This window comes from Dermacentor andersoni, chromosome 9 (genome assembly GCF_023375885.2).
Source record: "Dermacentor andersoni chromosome 9, qqDerAnde1_hic_scaffold, whole genome shotgun sequence".
NCBI lineage: Eukaryota > Metazoa > Arthropoda > Arachnida > Ixodida > Ixodidae > Dermacentor > Dermacentor andersoni.
The window spans coordinates 22,135,724-22,156,242 of record NC_092822.1 but is presented as its reverse complement, the minus strand read 5'-3'; the positions used below and the strand labels follow the sequence as shown (position 1 = coordinate 22,156,242).

At 43.0% G+C, this 20,519-nt stretch overlaps 1 protein-coding gene across 3 annotated transcripts in view; it reads left to right on the top strand.

The window, feature by feature from the left end:
• The window catches only part of mon2 (Mon2 homolog, regulator of endosome-to-Golgi trafficking), a 215,939-nt gene that overhangs the window by 191,380 nt on the left and 4,040 nt on the right, over positions 1–20,519 (top strand). For all 3 annotated transcript variants that reach the window (XM_055068629.2, XM_050175005.3, XM_055068630.2), the window contains 4 exons: positions 11,840–11,900; positions 14,401–14,527; positions 17,454–17,605; positions 18,686–18,824. In XM_055068629.2, coding sequence (XP_054924604.1) covers positions 11,840–11,900; positions 14,401–14,527; positions 17,454–17,605; positions 18,686–18,824 — 479 coding nt within the window. The remainder of the gene's footprint in view (positions 1–11,839; positions 11,901–14,400; positions 14,528–17,453; positions 17,606–18,685; positions 18,825–20,519) is intronic.

Below are 20,519 nucleotides of genomic sequence, written 5' to 3'. Positions count from 1 at the left end.
ACTTGTAAAATATAACATAGTCACGACTCCAATGAACACGAAGGTCCCTCCCAGCCTTTGACTATGGGACCTCCTAGAGTTACTTTTTTCTGTAAAACATTTCAAACGCATCAATAAACTGAAACTAAAAAAAAAAAGAGTGCTTGCTTCGTGTGCTGGCGCTCGTCTCTTGTCCCTGGTTTCATCACATGAGCCTTGCCTGTATTTTTCTTTTTTCTTGTCGTAGAACAAGCAGACTGGGCTCCTATGTGCGGATTGCATAAATGACTGTGTCACCATTAGCTTGGCAAACTTCCTCGCAGGAGAGCTAGCTTTACGATCGTAAAAAGGGCCTATTGAGTCTGAATATTTTGCTCTTCTCTCTCTCTCTCTCTCTTTTCTTGGTCGTGTTTCGTTCGTGCCCGGGTGCCCGCCCACTTCAAGCGATAACGAATAAGTGGCCCGAATACGCAGAACAATTGTTCCATACGCTGCTTTCTTTTTGCGGGATTATTGATAACACGAGCTGTATTCAAGTGGGACATGGAAATTTAAAGCTTTGTTATGCGCTTCGCGTGCGTACCGCGATTGAATCCGCTCCTGCAACGTGGAGCGCGGATGCGGGATTGTGGCTGCAGCGACCGCGCAGCCTTCGATCTCGAAATAGAGCTGCCGTCGCGGCGCAACAACTTCCTCGTGCACACGCGTTGCCAACTGAAATTTTCCTCGGTTGTAAACTGTTATTCGCACGAGCTCTGCCCCGTGCTTTCCCTGTCAAAGTTGCGGAGTTCAGCCTGTACTGTCGGCTTTCTTCATCCCCTTTCGCCCGCTTTCGTGGTGCACTGTAAGCTAATTTACACCCTTAAGGATACACAAGGGTGTAAATCGGTCTATAAATCACGCCATTACAACGGAAAAGGGTGGAAGTTATAAACAGATTTACGCTCTCTTTCACTTGTAAGCTATATATAGCTTACGAGTGAAAGAGAGCGTCTATAGACTATATAGTGTGAGCTATAGACCGATTTACGCCCTTCTTCACCCATAAGACTATAAAAGGGTGTGTTTAGACCGATTCACGCCGTTCCCATTAAGGGTGTGAAAGGTTTCAGGCTGCGATTTATAGACCGATTTACGCCCTTCTTCATTCAAAAGGGCGTGAGTTATAGACCAGTTTACGCCTTTTTCATCCATAAAGACGTAAATTAGTTTAATGCACTCTTAAAGAAATATGACACCCTTCCGGGTGTATGTTTGCCTCACAACGATAATCGTCACCTGCCTTGCCCGCATCTCCTTTCTTTAACGCGGTGAGCCCGGCACTTCCAAGTCACGAAAGGCATGCGCGTTATCAGCATGACAGCCTGTTATCGGCAGGAAAGCAGCGAGCGCAGCGTTTTCAACGAAGGAAACACAAGCAAGGCAGATGACGATTATCGTTGTGCAGCAGACGTACGCCCCAAAGGGTGTACATTTGTCTAAGAGTGCGTTCGCTGGTGTTTGGATTTTCGCCGCAGATACAAATGCGCCGATGCAAAGGTCGCGTTCTCCCGAGCAACTGGGTCGCGAGGCGCGTTCGTCGCCCCCAAAAGACGCACCCACTTGACACCTATACGTCATATATACCGCTACAGATGCGCCGGTTAACGACCCTGTTCCCTACGAGACTGCGCGATGAAACAACGGACGCTATATGCCCACATATTCTCACTGCAATGAGCAAACGCCTTCAAGGGTATTATTCTCTTCATAAAGCGAGCAGCTTTCTAGCTAATCTAAGTTAGCAATGCGTTCACCTATTCGCCTACATTGACGATCATCGTCGAGGGTTCCTGCACATTTTGTTTTTAATACGCTTCCGGCAAGAAACACCTTAATGAAGAGTAAGAAAGAAAAAATAAACGACTCTTAACTCGTGCAAGCATTCCCCCTGCCGTACATACTAAGCATTGTGACACTCCGAGTGTATAGCGTTGTCTCGTACGTCTAAGAGAACTATCTTTATTTGTGTTGCTGTTGTTGCTTTTTTTTTTCCCTTGTCAGACATGACCACGCTTTGTCCCTGCGGGTGCGATCGAACGCCGCGCCGTGTGTACTTGTGAAGCAGAAACATGCATTTGCCGCTAAAAGGACACGCAGTAATGGTATAAGCGTTGATGACGGCACAGGCAACTTTTGTGTGTGTCCTTTTAACGTCATATATGTCTATCAGCAAATATCAACTAAACCAAGAAGCAGTTCTTATGTACTTGTGAAGCAGGAGCAGCGCTGGTTGCATCATCTTGCGGCGCTGTTTTTTTTTTTTTCGTCTACAGCGCCTGAGAACCCGTTTTTCCCATATGCGATATAGGATTCTTTTATGTTGAAGTTATGCATGTGGCACGGGGTGTTTTTCGATAGAAGAGTGTCATAGGAAGAGTCAAAGTAGCGGTACAGTTGTATAGAACGCTCCGTTGAATTATTTGCCGTCGATGCTGCCCTTGACGGAGGCACGTATACGGTTGTCATACACGTCACTGGAAGCGCAAAGTCAAGTTTAGCCACTGGAAGCTCACGCATGTTGGATGCGTTAACGAATCATGAAATATTTTAAAGAAGCCAATTTATTGACGCGATCAAGCGTTAACGCATTAGCGAACGGATATTATATTCTGACGTACGCTGCTTGAAACAAAGCCTATCCGAAGCACTTTCAAGCGCGTGTCGAACGCGGCGGCACGGCTCAAAAGATGCCGATCTCTCTCTGCAGTGGAACTGTGGCGCCATCTGTCACCTCGCGGCGTGTTTCGCCGTAGCGGTGACAAGTTGCGCGCCACCGTTTCGTTACACTTGCATTGAGAGCTGCCGGTGTGGGACCTAAGCATTCATCCCTTGGTGTAATGAACCATTCTCAATAAGACCGCTGAGATAACGCCCGAACTTTGCTGCAGAGGTGACGTAAAGCGTAGTGAAAGCCTGCAACACCGTTCACTTCCCCTGAAGAGGGTAAACAGAATAAAGATGGCTACCCGTTTCGGCAGCAGTGGGCAGACCTAGCCAGCCCAGGTGCCGCTATGTCAGGCGATGATGTAATTTCCGTTGCATGCATGCAACGGAAGTCTGCGGGAGACCTGGACAGAAACCGTTCTTGCGGTGAAAATAAATCCGGCCTTACGGTTAACGTTCCTTGTCTGCCACCGCCTCTGCGCCAGCAGATATTGGTATAGAAAATTGTTCTTGCAATTATAGTTTCGTGTTCTCTAGTTGACGTCAGTTTCACAAGATGGCGCTACCAGCGCTACTGCGTCTGCCTGTGTACCCAGGGCTACCTGTTTCACAGATCATATAAAACCAACAGGCAATGAAGCCAAGGAATGCATAGCGGTAATTAGCGGTGTCTAAATTGAAATGTGGAAAATAATTAATGAAAAGAGAAAATGAAAGTAGACGAAAACGTAGCTTATCACCGGGGACAGACGTCCCCACAGCATTCTACAGCATTCGCATTACCAGTGCGTTGCACTACCAATTGTGCTACGGCGGCAGCCATCAATCCGTCCGCTATATTTATGTGTTCTAGATATATGCCTTGGAATTCTAGTCAGCGCCACTGAAGGCTTAATTATTTTTGTGTTTTCCTTGGCGTCACTGTCTGTTGGCTTTATATGGTCGTGGTGAACGAAAATCGAGCCCCTCTGTTTCCCTTTTCTGTACCACTGTTTAAGCCAACGTTAAAACTAGAGAGTTTTACTAGATACGGGATACCGGGTTACCGGAGACGTTTACGTGAGATTATGATGCTTTCTAATGGCTGATTCTTTCTACGCTAATTTTACAACTCCGAAAAGGAAAGCTTTTGGCGGTTTTCATAAATTTTTCGAGGCATTATCATTTAACATGAGTTCAAAGTGACGTCTGCCAGGGCGTATAGACGATGGGTGAGCGCGCGCTGGCGCGCGCCTTTTATGTTGCTAAACCGCAATTCCTCGCGAGGCACGTCGAAGAAAGGTGACGTGCTCGATATCGTACGTGGAATCTACGTCGAACCATAGCGCTTACGTCTGAGTATTTTTCATGAAAGCAAATCATTATCGCTCGGCGACCGCTCTACCCAGGTCGGCAGAGTTCCTCGACATGTAGGCGTTGATTACCGTGACGTAGTTCTAGTGTAACGTCCGTCGCTTCGGAGTCCCAAAAACAGCGTACATTGAAAATCCAAGAGGCACGGCGCCTTATAGCAGCCGTGGTTGAACGCGATTGGCCGAAATGCCGCCGGCGACGCTTTGATGTCACGCCGCGAGGCGGATTACTGCATCTGCGCGTCGTCTGCGATAGGTTAAGTTAGGTTAGGTTGGCGTGAAATGCGTTAGGTGGCGTGGCGTACTCTCGCAGCGGTTTGCAAAGGGCGTGGAGCGTATAGCCGGCGGCGTTTCGGCCGGTCGCGTTGAACTGCGGTTTCTAAAAGGCGCCGTGCCTTCTAGATGTTCAATATACGCAGCCGGGTCAAAGAACGACCTGCGTGAAACACGTCACCGAAACGCGGCCACGCTGGCATAGTATGCGTGTGAAGCATTCTGTATACCAGCCGTGAACGCAGCTGGCGTGTGAACGTGTATGCGAACGAACCTGTAGACTCGGTGCGAGCTATAAGGCACCTACCGGCGCCTTCTCCTTTGTTCTCCGGCCAGACCTGTGCGGTTAGGCAGTGATTCGCGAGCGAAGGAGGAGTCGAAGCGAGTGGCCTGTATACTCAAATGGATTTTGATAATTTTGACGCGAATTTTTGATGATTCGTTAACAAAAAAGCGCAGTAAGAATATGTGTGTGTTTGTAGTAATTGTTCTTCGGATCAGGTGGGGACCGTGGTTATGAGACAGTGGTGATGTGATGTGAATGCATTGTCGCAATGAGGTGGAAAGATGAATTGCGACGAGCAGATGTAACATACGGCTGTAAAATGGTCTATAATTAGTCGCTGTAAAGTGAGTAAAATAGAGAGGTACTAAAATAAGGATAATGACAGCGAAGTGTGTTATGACAACTTATGATTATCAAGAGTGAGTTTACAAGCACACAGAGTTTTTGCATCTTCCCTTGAGGTTGGGGCCTGTATGGTGCAATTTCCGATTTTGAGAGTGTAAAATAAAAAAAGATTTTTGAGAAAATATTTTTCACTTCGGGAAGCTTATATATGAGCATGACAAGTGTGTGTACACACACACACACACACGCATTTATATCACGTGACCTCCAACGCGCGGGCCGCGTACGCGCTCGGCCGTGCGCATACGCGGCCAGCGCACCGTGCGTTGGAGGTCACGTGATTATCTTCGCGCGTGCTGCCAGGGCGAGGTGCGGGGCACAAGATGGCGCCACCGACGCAACCGCTCACGCAAACGTCTCCGATTAACCCGGTATTCCGTAAACTGCGATACGTTTACCGTCAGGTTTAGAACCCGGCCATCATATCTGTTAACTGCCACAATGCGAGAGCCGTTCGAATGCGGTGATGAGGCCCACTGTACAGCGTTGTAGGCGCGCAGCCTGTGTGTGTCGCTCGACATTGTTCGACACTTGCGCGTTGACTTGCAGACGGTGCAAAACCGTGCGGCGACATTCCGGTAAATGCTTTGCCCTCTTACCCCCCCCGCCGCTCTTCGCCGCGCGCTAGCGCAATTGGAAAGAGCTGTTGATCGCGTCGCAGTGACCGGCAAACGACCTTTGTTCCGACGACGCGGAAGTTCGCGGGCACGACATTGTCGCAGCACTCGATAGACGTGTAGGCCATGGAGGTCTTGTCAAATGCGACGTCAGCTCCGAGTTCGTGCGGCGTCGTTTCTTAGCGACAAGCGTTTGTCCTTAATTAAAAACAGCTCGTGCTGGACATCGCCGCGGCCGCCGTGCTTGTTAAATAACTGCATTTTAGCGCGACGACACAAATGACCACGAAACGACTTATGCACTTAGGCTGAACAGTGCCTGTCCCGTGTGCATGTTTATTTTCCTTTTGCGATCATCAATTTTTCTGGGCTAAAATCTACTGAGTGTTTCATAATATGAGGGCCAGGTATGGATTACTCATTCAGCTGAACCGCTTCTTGATTTATGCTCAAATTCTGCACAGAAGTAGTATTCTACCATGGGCTTAGCTTAAAATCACGTTTGCGAGCATGACCTGCCTTTTTTGTTCACAACAAAGCCGAAGTGCACATCATGTCCGGCGACGCCACTGAAAAAAAGAAAGAAACATTTCTTTGCTATTTTTTTGCAGTGGCATGGTGGCGCCATCTCTCGACGCTGTGCTCAAAGGAGTCTTTTACCATGGTGGTGGCAGACAGCGCCACCATTGCTTGAACTTTTGCGTGATAATTTTTTTTTATGAGTTTGCCATTGGCAAACCAATATAGGCATTCATTGCAGCTGTTGTCTTCATGATGGTTTAATATAATTAAAGATGCACACCTGCCAGTAGCTTTAGCTAGTTTAGTATTCAGAAGCTTAGGGTGCTAGTCGCTTTAAACCTCACCTGCACATCATCATATCCAAGATCATCGAGCTTTCTCAAGTTTCATCAATCTTGTGCTCAAAATGCTAGCACTACGTGGCATCGCATACTATTTTTTCTCGTAGCATAGACGTCGATACTTCCATTGCGTGACTGTCAAAATAGCTTTCATTTATTTCATATACAGGTTGCGCCAGTTGTCATGCACCAAGTTTTGAAAATGTGCAGATGCCATGCCAAGTAGCTGGACAGAACCGAGGTAATGTTTGCTGTCGCTTAGAGATACTCAGAGTATTTTTGCATTCTGCCTAATCACGTAATCCGTCTTAATTAATTAATCAACTTTTCAACTATTATAATTAGCTGGAAAGTGTCAATAAGAAATAGTAGAGCGACATGAAAAACTTCCGATACAGCTTTCTGTTGCTAAATACGTGCTGCATCAAAGGCTTTTTCCAAGCGTGAAAGAAGCCCGCCAATGCATGCAAAGTGCCTGAAGCAGCCAGTCGAGCGGAAATGTTGTGTGTATTCACGGGTTTCTTTCATGCTCAGAAAAACACTTTTATCTACCACGTATTGAGCAACAGAAAGCTGTATAGGGAGTTTTTCATGTCGCTGTACAATTTTCTCATTGACACTTTTCATCTAAGTATATTTGAAAAGTTAATTCATTAATTAAGTCTAATTAATGCAAAAAATACTCCGAGTATTTTCAAGCGACTGTAAACAGCATTACCTTGGTTCTGTACAGCTACGTGGCATTTGTACATTTTTAACTCTTGGTGCATGATGGTTGGGACACCCTGTATTACACCTTATGTGATATTTACATGCTGCAGCTATCAGCTGCAATATGCTTACAAATTTGTGGTTCAATCGCTCTATTTCGGTATAAAGAGTTACTTGTCCTGCAGTGAGGAAAGAAATACAGCTTACTTAGGGGGAGGGTGAGTGATAGGGCACACGCATGGCTTCAATTTTGACTTGAACTTATATGCACACATCAAAACAGGAGAAAGAGAGAGAAAGGCAGCCACACTTGACGAAATTTACTGCCACAAGCCTACTGTCGCTTTATCAAGTAGACAGATAGTGTTCCTGTTCATAATATCAGCCTTTTCACATATATTGCGTACAGTAAAAAAATATACTTTGGTGTTCTTCTTTGGTTCCTTTCTTTCTTTCTTGTTTTTCTTTGTTCCTTTGAGTTATATAACAGTTCTAAAAAATGATGTGTGCATTTGCATTGAACATAATTTGTGCTGACAGAGCATAAATAATGCGGCTAAACAAAATTTTATGCCAAATAAGATTTTAAGCTGTAAGCGTTTACAACTCATTGCATCAGCGTCCGAGATAGTGGTGTGTATAGCATAAGTACTTGAGCAATACTTACAGTTGAAGGCATGCACATTTAGAATGAACATTTAGCTCAAGATAGTGACAGTTTCGCTAGTCAGTTTTCATGCAGCATATAATTTAATCACCTTAAAGAAAAGCAACCAGCCTCCATTTTTTATTAGGATGCCCTATTGCTTGTTCAGTTAGTCTTTTTATTATGGTAAAATTGTCGCTAGCATTTTCATTCGTGATTTACAACACCTGTAGCCATCAGCATAAGCTTTCTTTTTAATTTTAGTGAATTTGTACTCACAATAAGCTAGATGCAGTATGTATAGTAAGCATTTGATACTATATCGCCATGAATGAAGAAACATACTGACATGCTTCCTTGAAAACAATTGGAAAACAATATATTCTTGTTTCTTTGTGCATTTTCTGTTTTTCTGTTGGCACGTCTGGCTTATTGGCTACAACACATATATACGAAGCTGGGAAGCTGTGCTCTGCTGCTGCAAAAAAAATGAGGATGTGTCCTTTGACATTTTTTTCCTTCGCATTGTAAAAAAGCTGCTGCCTTTAATACCTTAGCAAATATCATCCATCTGAACAGCCATGCTTTAAAAAAAAAAGATGTGCTTTTAGGTGCAGCATGCTGCATTTAAGAATGTTTGAAAACAGAGTTGGAAAGTTAGTGGCATGATGCCTGTTTCTTGCCTTTTTTGACAGAAATCACAACAGAAACGAAGCTGACTGATATTTCTTTTTTTTTTTTCGGTACTTCATTTTCCAACAAATGCACTCGTAGGACACTACACTATGCACTTGAGACAAACATTGCATTGCTTCATATTCAGGCACCACTGCAGTGATTGATTTTGGCTCTCTGGGCTAGCACTACTTGCTTCCAGCAACGTAAGCGTTGTCATTTTGTTTCTGAAAGATATTTAATCACAAACGTGCTTAGCTGACCTCATACTCGGGGTGCAGCATGCACTTAATTGTCTTGGAAATGTCAAAGTCTCCCCAGCTTGAACTGTGCTGCTGGCGTCATTTTCATGACCAATGAATGCATGACAAACAACATAACGCGCTTTCTTTGTGACTTTTTTTTGTTGTCTTTTTTGCAACTGCCTTGCAATGACGTTATCATAGCGTGCGAAGTTCACATGTGCTGCATTCTGGTTCGACAAGATGTGGAAGCAGGCATTTGAGCGAATGTTTAAGGAGTTGGAGCCCTTTCGGCTACTTTCCATGGCTAACAATAGGTTCGCTGACCCATTGTCACCTTATGACGTGTGACTCGTGTGACGTTTTCGTGGGGGGAAGAATCGCAAAGACGATGAAATATCATCGCCTCCTCTGCATGTGGTGTTGGTTGCACAGTCTTGTGAGACCTTCAGATAAAGCTGTTGAAGGCAAGAGCAGTGTAGTGACTTCTGGTGTCATGGGCTCTACGGTTAATGGCCGGGCAGAGTGAACAGGGCTGATAGAAAGGTGGCCCTGTATTAAGTCGAGGTTGTCATGTGACAGCCGATCTGCTCCCGGGGACACTTGTGCCGACTTTTGCGTGACTGTGGCATTGTCACATGGAGTTTGCTTGATAATGCAGGCAGTGGTGACACCTGGCGGTTAGGTTTGAAATCTTGAGAGCAATGGATAGGAGAGGTTGTTGACTCGGTAAAACGTCAGATGGGTTCATTGCTTGTTCATTCGCCATGTGCAGTGAGTTGCTTCGGTGTGATTGAAACTTGCAGCAGGGCTGCCTTTGTTGGTACTGATTGATTGCAATGACTTGCTTAATAAGCACACAAACGTTGTTGTTAATCGCATCCCTTAACGACGTGTGCAGCTTAAGTATCCCGCTAAGGGACTGCACTTCTAATGCACGTGTAATTTCATTTTTACACTTAGCCAAGCCTCCTTTATTATTATTATTTTCCTATATCTGCTGTCGATCAGTGACTTGCTTAAATTTCTCTGCCACAACTTTTCCTGTGGGCATTGTCATAAAATGTCAAATAATTTTGTGTGCACAAAATTTTGAACTAATACAGTATGGACAACTTCCAGGGTTGCAACTAACTATAATTGGAGAGAAGCATAAAAAGGCTTGATGCGTTCACAGAATGTACAATCGCTGTCATTTTCTTACCACTGAACTGGTTTCGTTTGTGCTCTTTGCATTTCAACTAATATGCCAAAGGCTTGTTGTTCATCAATGAAAAATATTGATCCAGGTCTACAAGACCACATAAAAGTTTTAATGGAATGCAAAGTTCTGAAGTGCCACCTTTTAACGCTGTGTTTTCAGCAAATGATATAATAGAGGAAAAGATTATTTATATAGGGCTCTTTATCAACATCGTTATATTCTCAGCAAGACTTCTGCAAAAATGACCTTGTCAACTTGATTTATAAAGAGAGATGCAAGTCGGTGTATTATTACAGCAAGTAGTTCAAAGATCTTGCCATACCATCTATCTCAGTTTCCAACCCTTGCAAAAAAATCATGCATGGCGTTCAGTCACATTTCAACATAAAATATGTTGAGTTCAACAAATACTCAATACAAATGCAACATAAATAACATAAAAATGCAACATAAGCATCTAAGAACGTTGAATTTAAAAAGCAAGCTTCAAACATCTGAAACACTACAACCTGCCAATATCATAATGGATGTGATGCACTTGTCTATTCTAATTTGTTTTTATGTTTATAAAAGCTTGCTTGTGCTTGTGTGAAGAGCCACGTGCACGGATCATCTGTGTGCAAACTTCACAAAATCAAAGAAACAAGCTGAGCTAATCCAAAACATATAATAGCTTAATGGATAATCCAAAGCTGGTGGTAAGGTATCCTTTCTAAGAAATCATCATCGCTAAACATTTGTAGTGTACATAAGCATGCTCAGTTCAGTTTCACTTTGTAAGGGTGTACATTTATTCAAGTATTAATACTAGATGTAGCAGGATAGACATCACTCTGATATTTGAAAAGCCCTGTCATATATCATGATATAAGTGAGCTTCCATGGCATTTAGAAAAGGCTGCTGACATAACTAGTTGATTGGGGAGTGATTAAATTATTTACAAATATGTGGAGACTAGCTGTGGTAGTGTTGTGCTCTCCTCACATCACATTAGGCTTGGTGCTCGAGATGAAACAAAAGCTGGTCGTAATACGGTCAGACATTGTTACAATGACTGCCTTTACTGTGAAATGACCTGTATATCATAGCAGACACCATGGCTTGGCCAACTTTCTATCTTGTGCATGTATCATGACCACTACTGTGATAAAATTTGCAAAGAATTTACGTGTCTAACAAAATAATCTGCGCTCCCTGTTCACAGTTTCATTTCTTTAGAACTAAGTTGCACCGAAATGCTGGCATAGACTCTTTGTCATGTTTGTTGTAACCTTGCATTGGCAACATGCAAGTCCAGTCGGACCGCAGATTTATTCCAAAACTTGCTGCAAAATGGCGAAAAAGCGACACAACCTTAGAAGCGTAACAGTTCCCTCATGACCGACAACTTCTCTGCCACACAGAATGATCCCAGCACTTAGACCTAGTTGATGTGACTTTCCTGCCCCTTACCTGCATTGCGACGTTGCAGCCATTAGACAAAGGCATAATACAATCTACTAAGGTTCATCGTCGTTTCAGAATTCTGCATCAGTTTCTAAACATCTCAGCATGGTTATAATAATGTTTCATTTGTTACAGCACCCGTATTTTGGCTTATTTAGTGGTCTGAGGTGCACAGTCTGTATAACAAAGGTTGCTCTGGGTCCCACTCGCATCGTCATAAGGTCATCTGGACTGTATATGACGATGGAAGTAATCATATCTGTTGTATTCGAGCATGTTACATTTAATACTATTGCAATTGCTGGTTGGACAGCTAACCACATTTTAAAGTCAAAGGAAAGCCGGAATCTCTTCCGTTTTAGTGAAGCATTAAATTGTAGTTTGAGGGTTGCAGTTTAACAACTACATCTCTTTACTTGTTCAAATGATGCAGCAATCCACCACCAACCCAGAGCCTGGAAGACCAGCAGTGTGATGAAATGTTGGACTGCAAGGTTTGTCCTATGATTATTGTAGTAATCTAAATGTGTTTGGTGAACGTTTAGAATGTAATATACTGTCCGAAATGCTACTTCGCTAGTGTACATCATCCGTGTTATGTGACAGCGCTTTCTTGTTTGTCCACTATGCATGCCATGTTCTTTAACTGTCATCTCTTGAGCTTCAGTCGGTAGTTCTGCTGCAGTTTTCACTGACACCCATCACGGCTCTGTGCAGTAGCTGCAGTGGTACTCGGACACTGAAATGCACATCATTCAAATCTCAACCATTCACTGTTTCTGTAGCTGTTCTACGGCTTCCATGCATTTGCATGAGAACATTTTCTGTGTCACTGAACTGCATGAGTCACCTCAGCGGCTAAGGTGAACACAGCACTGTGTCTGAGAATCAAGCCTGTGCTAAGGACTCAAGGTGATGATTCGTATGCTGCAAAAAATATATATATAAAAATTTTTGCCCAGCCACTTCACTGCCCAGGCCTTGTGTTTTTGCTGCATGTAAATGTGACGAACGAGGTCATACCTTAGGCACTGCAGCTACGTTCCAGACGTTTTAATGCTAGTGCCCTCCGAATGCACCTTCACATTTTCTGGAGCTGGCTGCGTGCAGAAAATACATTCCCCAATTGTTTTTGCAGCATGTGCAGTTGGCTGAATAGCACTGTACTGTGTGATTAAATGAAAGAGAATTTAATGCGAGACTTTAAGAAAAACAACGGAACGTAAGCTATAGATGATTATGGTACTGATCACATGCAGGTACTAATTTACATTGAGAGACACATTCGCAGACATATTCTCAGACAGGTGCTGTGTAGAGGAGGTGGCAAAATCATGTGTAGGTGAACTCCTATTTAGTCACATGAATGTGGAGTTGAAATGTAGCTTTCTTCTGTTTATGCTTCGTACATAAAATTTTTATATGCGAAATTTACTGTCTTGTGCTTCCAGTTTTTCTTCTCACTCTCTTGCCATCTCTTATGCTCAATGACTATTTTTTTTGTATTTGTTACTGCATTACAGACATATTTAGCAGGTATTTCTTGGGTATACATATTTTCACGAATCACCTCGCTCAGGTGGCACAACCTTGCCACTTGCAGTTCAGTTTCTTTATTACCGTCGTTATTTTGTGAAGTGGCAGATAGTACTTCCTTGATAAATCACAGTGTGCAGTCAGCTTAGTGCAGATCCACTCATGAATTTTATATTTAATTACATTAAAGCAATTAAATATAGTAAGGCTGGCAGCACCCTTGTCTCCCAATGCTGTGTGAGTTGCTTTGATGGCTGCACTCTCACAATTGTTGATCGCCAATAAATGCTGACTCAAGCTTTCGATTGCGCTCAACTCACCCGAATAGCAAATTGTAGCATCCCACAAAGTGTAAAAGTCTCGCAAAACGTATGCCAGGTGCTGAACGCTATTGTAAAGCTCTTTGTTATCCTGCGTGTGTTGTCAGTATAAGTAGCAGTGATGCTGATCTGGTGCTGCGGAGTGCCACAAGGCAAGAACGAGAGAGATAAGTGGTACAGTAGTTTGTCTTTAATGGATGGTCATCTATGTGGCATACTACCACGCGTATGTACATTTATTTCTGATAGACCTTAGAGACAGCATAATTAAGCCTTTATGGCGGCAGGCATTCGAAAATTTATGAATGTTACATAAACATAGAAAACAAAGAAAGTAAGAGGAAAATCACTAGATTTATTTCAAAAAAAGAAACTCAGAAAATGGGTGTGCACTTAAAAGGCACACATGCATTATGACAAATGTTGGCATTCAGATGCATAGTATTGTTTTAAGTTGACCCCTGAACCCTTTAATAACGTAATGATGGCACCGTCTGTCATGGATGATGAACACTGTGTCTTCGGTAAAAACAAAATAAGCCATTTTAATACAGTTCTTTTTTTGTAGGGTGGAGGGTGGAGCTGTGAAGGGATTAACATTAGGTAATAGTGCTCAAAGTAAACAAAATTAAACATTTTGCACAAGAAAGACACAGAGCTATGCCAGCCACATTGAGCTGCATAAAATATGAGAGCTAGAGTTAGCCCTTTACATGATGAATGATTGTGCAGAATTGTAAATGAAGACACATGGTTCTGATATCTACATCCTACCTGGAGCTATGCCATATTGAACATAGAACTCAATATGGAATAATCCTTAAACCTGAGTACCTCAGGTTTAAGAAAAAATCTACTTGGATTTTAATTAAAGTGGTTGTGTTTCATTCGTCAACAGTGGACGAACAAAGGAAGCTGCAGCCTGGAGCCAACGTTTTGATGAGGAGGACTTGTTTTTGCCAGAATTTGACTTGTCAAAACATTGGCTTCTAGCTGAGACTTCCCTCTTTCACCCACTGTTCATCAATTCAAGTTTCCATTTTTTTGTGACCTCTCCAACGTGTTGATTCAATGATACCAAATTGTCCAGCGTCTACAAACAACTTGCTGTGACTTCAGTCGTACGTTCCTGTTTTAGGTGGTACAGCTTATACGAGAGATCATCTTACCACATTCAAGCCACGTGCCGAAAGATTTTGTGCTCAAGATTGTTGCCCTCCTGAACAAGGGTTCTATTCACTCAGCAACAAGTAGTACACCTGTTGGTATGTGCTTTTCACGAACCACTGCAGTGTCTGCGATCATTTGCAATGACTTGTGCATTTGTTTTGTTTGCTTGTTTAGCCTGTGGCCTTCTCAGGGATTACACGGGAGGCAGTCAATATATAGTGAAACCTTAGTTTACCGAAGCTTGGTATCTTTCTTTCTTAATTTTTATTTCGACAAAGTGCTGTCGGTTCCCCAACACATATTTGCACTGCCTAAAGCATTCGAAACCTGAAAGCAGCAAAGTGAACTCAAAAGCTTTGCTTGATTTGACTTCTGGTGGAAGTATGGGTAAAGAAACATATAGGGAACATGCCGCTTTTTAATTAAAAAACTGCTTGAAAGCGTCGGCTCTACCAGACAATGCCAGCTGCTCTGTCACAACCAAGTTAAAACCGTGTTGTCTTCTCAGTGTAGCCTTAAGCTGCAATTCTTTAGTATGACAAAGCCCTCGCAGGCAATAATTGCCATATAAATTGGATATAGGTCGATTCGGTATATAGCTCGACCCTTACCTTGAAGTAAAAAAAAAGAAGCAGAAAAAAAAGGACATCAAGGAAGTCGTCGAAACCCATTTATTTTCACAACAGTGCTGCAGCTTTGCAGTGAGTTAACTGCACTGTCGCCGATAGCGAGCACAACCGAAGCTCCCACGCAAAATTCGTCAGTGCATCCTCAAGCAGTGGATGCTTGATACATGATGCCCACGAAATGGAATTTACATGTCTTGCACACCGATAGTGTTCCTTTGTGTGCCCGCCAATATTGTATATTCGTTATTTAGAAACGCCAAACTGGCGCAGAATGGCCACGTTGTCATTTGACTTGGTGAAATATGCTACTTTAATCTGGAATGTCGCTGGAAAATGCCTCTGCTTGCTGCTTCGCATCACTGTCCAGACAAAAAAGAAATCGCACGCGAGGTATATGTAAAAGCTATGCGCGAAAAGACACAGCAGCAAGAAAGAACAAAATTCCAGCAATCACATTTATATATGGATACGGCTTTTGCTATGCATTCGCCAGCATGCATGCCGTATATTGCCAGACGACTCGCAATCTGTTTGAAACTAGTACATAAGATGAAGGGTGACTTTAGCCTCCATTTTCAAGAAAATATCTCGACTTATATTCTGGTTAATACGGTACATCTTTTATCGCGCTTGAATAAACATTGTTATTCACATGAGTGTGTGAAGTGTTTTTGATATAACAAGGTTTTTAGGTTAACAAAATAACTCTCATGTCCCATCGACTTAATTGAATCGAGGTTTAACTCTACGCTGAACATCGTGTCATTCAGGGGGACACATATGCCATGTGTTTCTGCAATTACTGTTGTTAAATATGCAAGTTTGACAACTGGGACAGTAATGCATTTCAGTGCAGATTACGATTGCTCATTTTTTGAAACTGGTATAGCACACTGAAAAGCAAGAGGTTATTCTTTGAGTATTGGCTGACTTCAATTCTGTAACTACAACGTGCCCTATAAAGACCTTAATTATTGCTAGCAAATAATATATATTCTACGTGGCCCTCTGTTTCAATTATTATTGCCCTGTACGCATGCTACTCAAACTTTCGCTGTCACACTTCTTATATAATGCTCCACAGTAATAAACACTGAAAAAATGCAAACCAATAAGTTTTGTTTACAACATGAAGCAATACTTTACACTTCAGCACTTTAAACGACAGTCACAGATTCATCCTTGCGTGGAAAAGCTCGAAACATTCGGGCACAGGGATTGCAGCACTGCACTTTCCAAACTCTTGTCTGCTGTCACTTTTTTCATTTTTGCACTGCGCACTTCGAACTGCCATGGTACGGCGACATGTTGCGTGAGAAACGCACCCACTCCGGTGCTTCAAGGTGTGCACACAAACATTCTGCAACTGTCAACTAAAAATGTGAAACTCAAACCATTATCAAATGGACACCTAGCTCCATCAATGGACCACAATTATAAATTTTCCCTGTGTTTATTGGCTGTCCTGCCATCTACAAATAGCTTTTTGAACCAAGAATATCGCCTACCCGGCAAATTGTTGGCTTTGGCATTATGATCCCCTTTCTTATGCCAGGCTGTTTCCCGGCTTTGGCAGTCTATAGGTTAAAATTAAAAAGTTAATTGTAAAGCTTTGTTAGGTAATTTATAATCATACTGGTGCTCAACGTGCACATTCTGATGTCTGCCACTGTTCTGAAGCTTAACCAGTAAAAATGCATTTATACTTATACTGAAATACCTATACAAAAATTTTGCTTATGAACACCTCACGGTAGATTCCACTGTAATGGGTGGCGGTCACGTAGGTTCAAGAAGGGGCACCATCATTTGCATGATATCTGCGATCTGATTAGACATGTCTGTCTTGCTATTATGTTGCCAACAACATTCACGGAGTTTAGGATGCGCTAAGTTCAAATTGCATGAGAGCATTTACACGGTAACAGCACCCACTTAGCGAACATGGTCACCATGTTCGCTAAAAGTAAAACAATGAAGACGGTAACATCAGCAGCTAATTTTATCGTAACATATGCAGCATTATATATATATATATACACACAGTGAAGTAGACGCGCATCTGAAGCAGTTTATTGACGTTTCGGCCGGGGTCCGGCCTTCATGATTCTGATGAAGGCTGGACCCCGGCCGAAACGTCAATAAACAGCTTCATACGCGCGTCTACTTCACTGTGAATATTTACCCGGACCCAGAACTGCTTTTTTTCTGGTATATATATATATATATATATACACACCGCCTGGTCCCCTACTACGATTCTGTGATACAGCTTTATGTTGGTCACGTTTTGTCGTTTATTGTGTACACTATTCATGGCATGTATTCTGTAATTGCAGATTGCTGTGACAGTCCATCAAGGTGAACCCTTTGCCTATTGTCATGTTTCCAGATACGGAGTCTACACGCAAGCTGCGTGAAGAGTTCGCCAAAGCATGCTTTGAGACACTACTGCAGTTCTCGTTTCTTGGTGGCATCGTGTTGCCAGAGGGCGGCGTTGTCAACCGCCTGGCTGTTACTTCACTCCTCCATCGATTCCAGGAGGTGAGGTTCTCTTTTTTTTTTTTTTGGCCAATAGCGTTTTACTGAATTACAAAAATGCTACCAGCATCCCCCTCATCATAATGTTCACCGTAGTGTTCCACTATTGTACATGTTGCTCAGTATAGTATTCCACTGTTCCGTAGTATTCCAAGGCGAATAGTGGTCGCTGTGTTCAACACCATTCACAGTAGTGGCCCCATGCAGTTGGAGCCTTGCTATGATGAAGCGGGCTATGGGGAAATCAAGAAGTAATAGATGTAATGAACAAAGCAAAATTCACCTTCAAATCCCAGTGTTAATGCATGGGTTTGTTGCCTTGTTTCACGAACAAATGGTAATTGACTTCGGTGGGGTATGCAAGAGCTTTCCAAATTATTCAGAGATTGAATGACAGGATTTTATTAGCAGTTTGTGAGGGAAAGTGAGTGTTTACCAGAGTGATCAATTCAGTGCTATGATATACTCGTTAGTAGTGTAACAGAGATAAGAGAAAGGCTGAGTAGGTACACATGCACAATTAAAAAAAAAAGATTTGCAACGTTATACAAATATGTATGCCATAATCATTCCATTATGCACATTATGCAATAAGAACTGTCAGGAACCAGATTGACAAAATATATGACATTAATATGAAGGTTGTGTTAGGACAAGTGGGTGTCTAATTCTTTTTCAAAGGTTATGACATAGCAAATGGTAACACCATTTTTGCTAACAATGTTGTTAACTGTGGTGCCTTTGAGACTTAATAATGGTCACATTGAAGTGAACATTGGATTAAGTGATGTTGCATTGATAGTAGCGTACCAGGCACATAAAACAAAACATGCAGTTGGCCACAAATGTTTAAGAGCCACAAGATCTACGACAAAGCCTGGGCAAGTAGCCTTTATTTCGAAGTTTCAGTGTAGTTGCCCTTGTGATCCATCAGATGCGAAGATTGACATGCTTCAACCAAGCATAAATTCGCATTTATTGTAGAATCCGTGTCCCATAAACTTTTGCGGCCAATTGTACATGGCAGTTGGGTTGTCGGTGGCGATGCTTTGTGTTGCACAGGACATGTTTTCCGCATTTCAGGTTATCTGCCATTATGTGGAAGATGAGCAGCTAAGTGGCAAGTGCCCTCTGCCACGGCACCGCATGGCCGAGATATCCTTTGTTCTCAAAGCCGTGGCAACGCTCACCGCCTCGCTCAAGAAGGCACCGCCAAATAATGGTAGGGCACCCTGTTAATTGCAAACATGCACACAGTAATTTCATTTGTACAGCATAGTTGCTTGACGCTGTCGCTGCTGCAAGCATGCCTGTGCACTTTGGTTCTTCAGAGCCTAGAGGGTATTAAGGTATTGAGCTCGATCACTTGGCACATTGCTTACCCTGGTGGCTAAGCAAGGTCCTGTTCTATTGCAGCACGATAACACTTGCAGTGGCTTTGTTAGGTTATCAAACAGTTACTCCTTTTTACCTGTGTGGCCTCAGTTAATAAGTAATGGGTAGTCAATTTAGCCTTAGGAGTACTCGTTGTTGGTCTAGTTGGCGAAACATATGCACTCATCTTGTCTGCAGTTCTCTGTGTATATGTTAATTATATATTGTTACGTGCAGATAGACACAGAGGGAAGAGGCTGTTTACAGGCTATTTACATTGGACTGGAGCCAGAGCGCCAGGCCGACATTCGCTCGCGCCAAGGGCACAGACCCACTTCGTCGTCGTTCTCGCGGCGGCTTGTCTCTTGAGTATCGAAATACCGTAATACTACCCCCCGGCGGCAAAAGCGTCGTCACGGTGCTGTTAAATATCCAAGGCGCGTGGAAAGTTGTAGGGCTTGAGTCAGGCGACGTGGACAATGTCACTGGTTGTCACAGCGGAAGACGTAGTGGCCGTGGCTAGAACAATTTCATAGGTGACATCGGTCACTTGGTCACAGAGTTAAATATATAATTAATATATGTTAATTGGACGACGCAACGAGCTGTGGAAAGGAGAATGATGGGTGTAACGTTAAGGGATAAGAAAAGAGCAGATTGGGTGAGGGAACAAACGCCAGTTAATGACATCTTAGTTGAAATCAAGAAAAAGAAATGGGCATGGGCAGGACATGTAATGAGGAGGGAAGATAACCGATGGTCATTAAGGGTTACAGACTGGATTCCAAGGAAAGGGAAGCGTAGCAGGGGGCGGCAGAAAGTTAGGTGAGCGGATGAGATTAAGAAGTTTGCAGGGACAACATGGCCACAATTAGTACATGACCGGGGTAGCTGGAAAAGTATGGGAGAGGCCTTTGCCCTGCAGTGGGCGTAACTAGGCTGATGATGATGATGGTGATGATGATGATGATGATGAATTTGTGCCCCTTTCTAACAGATCAATTGCACCTATTTGCACCTGGTTGATTCCTCTTGAATAAAGGTTTTCTGCATTGAGCTTCCGGAATCTGGGAGTATACATAAACCTGTTCGCAGATACAACAGGTACATTGTACACAATTTTAAGCTGGAATGGAGGCATTACAGCTTGTTCTATTTGTGCCAATGCTATGTTGATACGCTTAAATCTAGTTAGAAGCAAGGGGCTGCATTCTTGATTTATTTCTTTGGAGGATTTGATTATTTTTGCATGATGTATCGTTCTGCACAATGCCTCATCAGAGCAGTGGGCACTCCGCTCTGTGGCTTTGCCATTGAGGATCTTCTCGAAATGCTTGACCGAAAGCATGGCCTTAAAATGTGTCAGTTTGTCGTTGCATCACATCTGCAGTTCTTGGATCGTTCTAACATTTCCTGCACTTTGATCTCTTATATGTGTAGGGCACACAACACCATCACGCCACTCAGCACTGGAAAATTTTGTAACTGCAGTAAATTTATCACATATGGCACTTCAGCTGCACAACATTGAAAAGGAACAGTC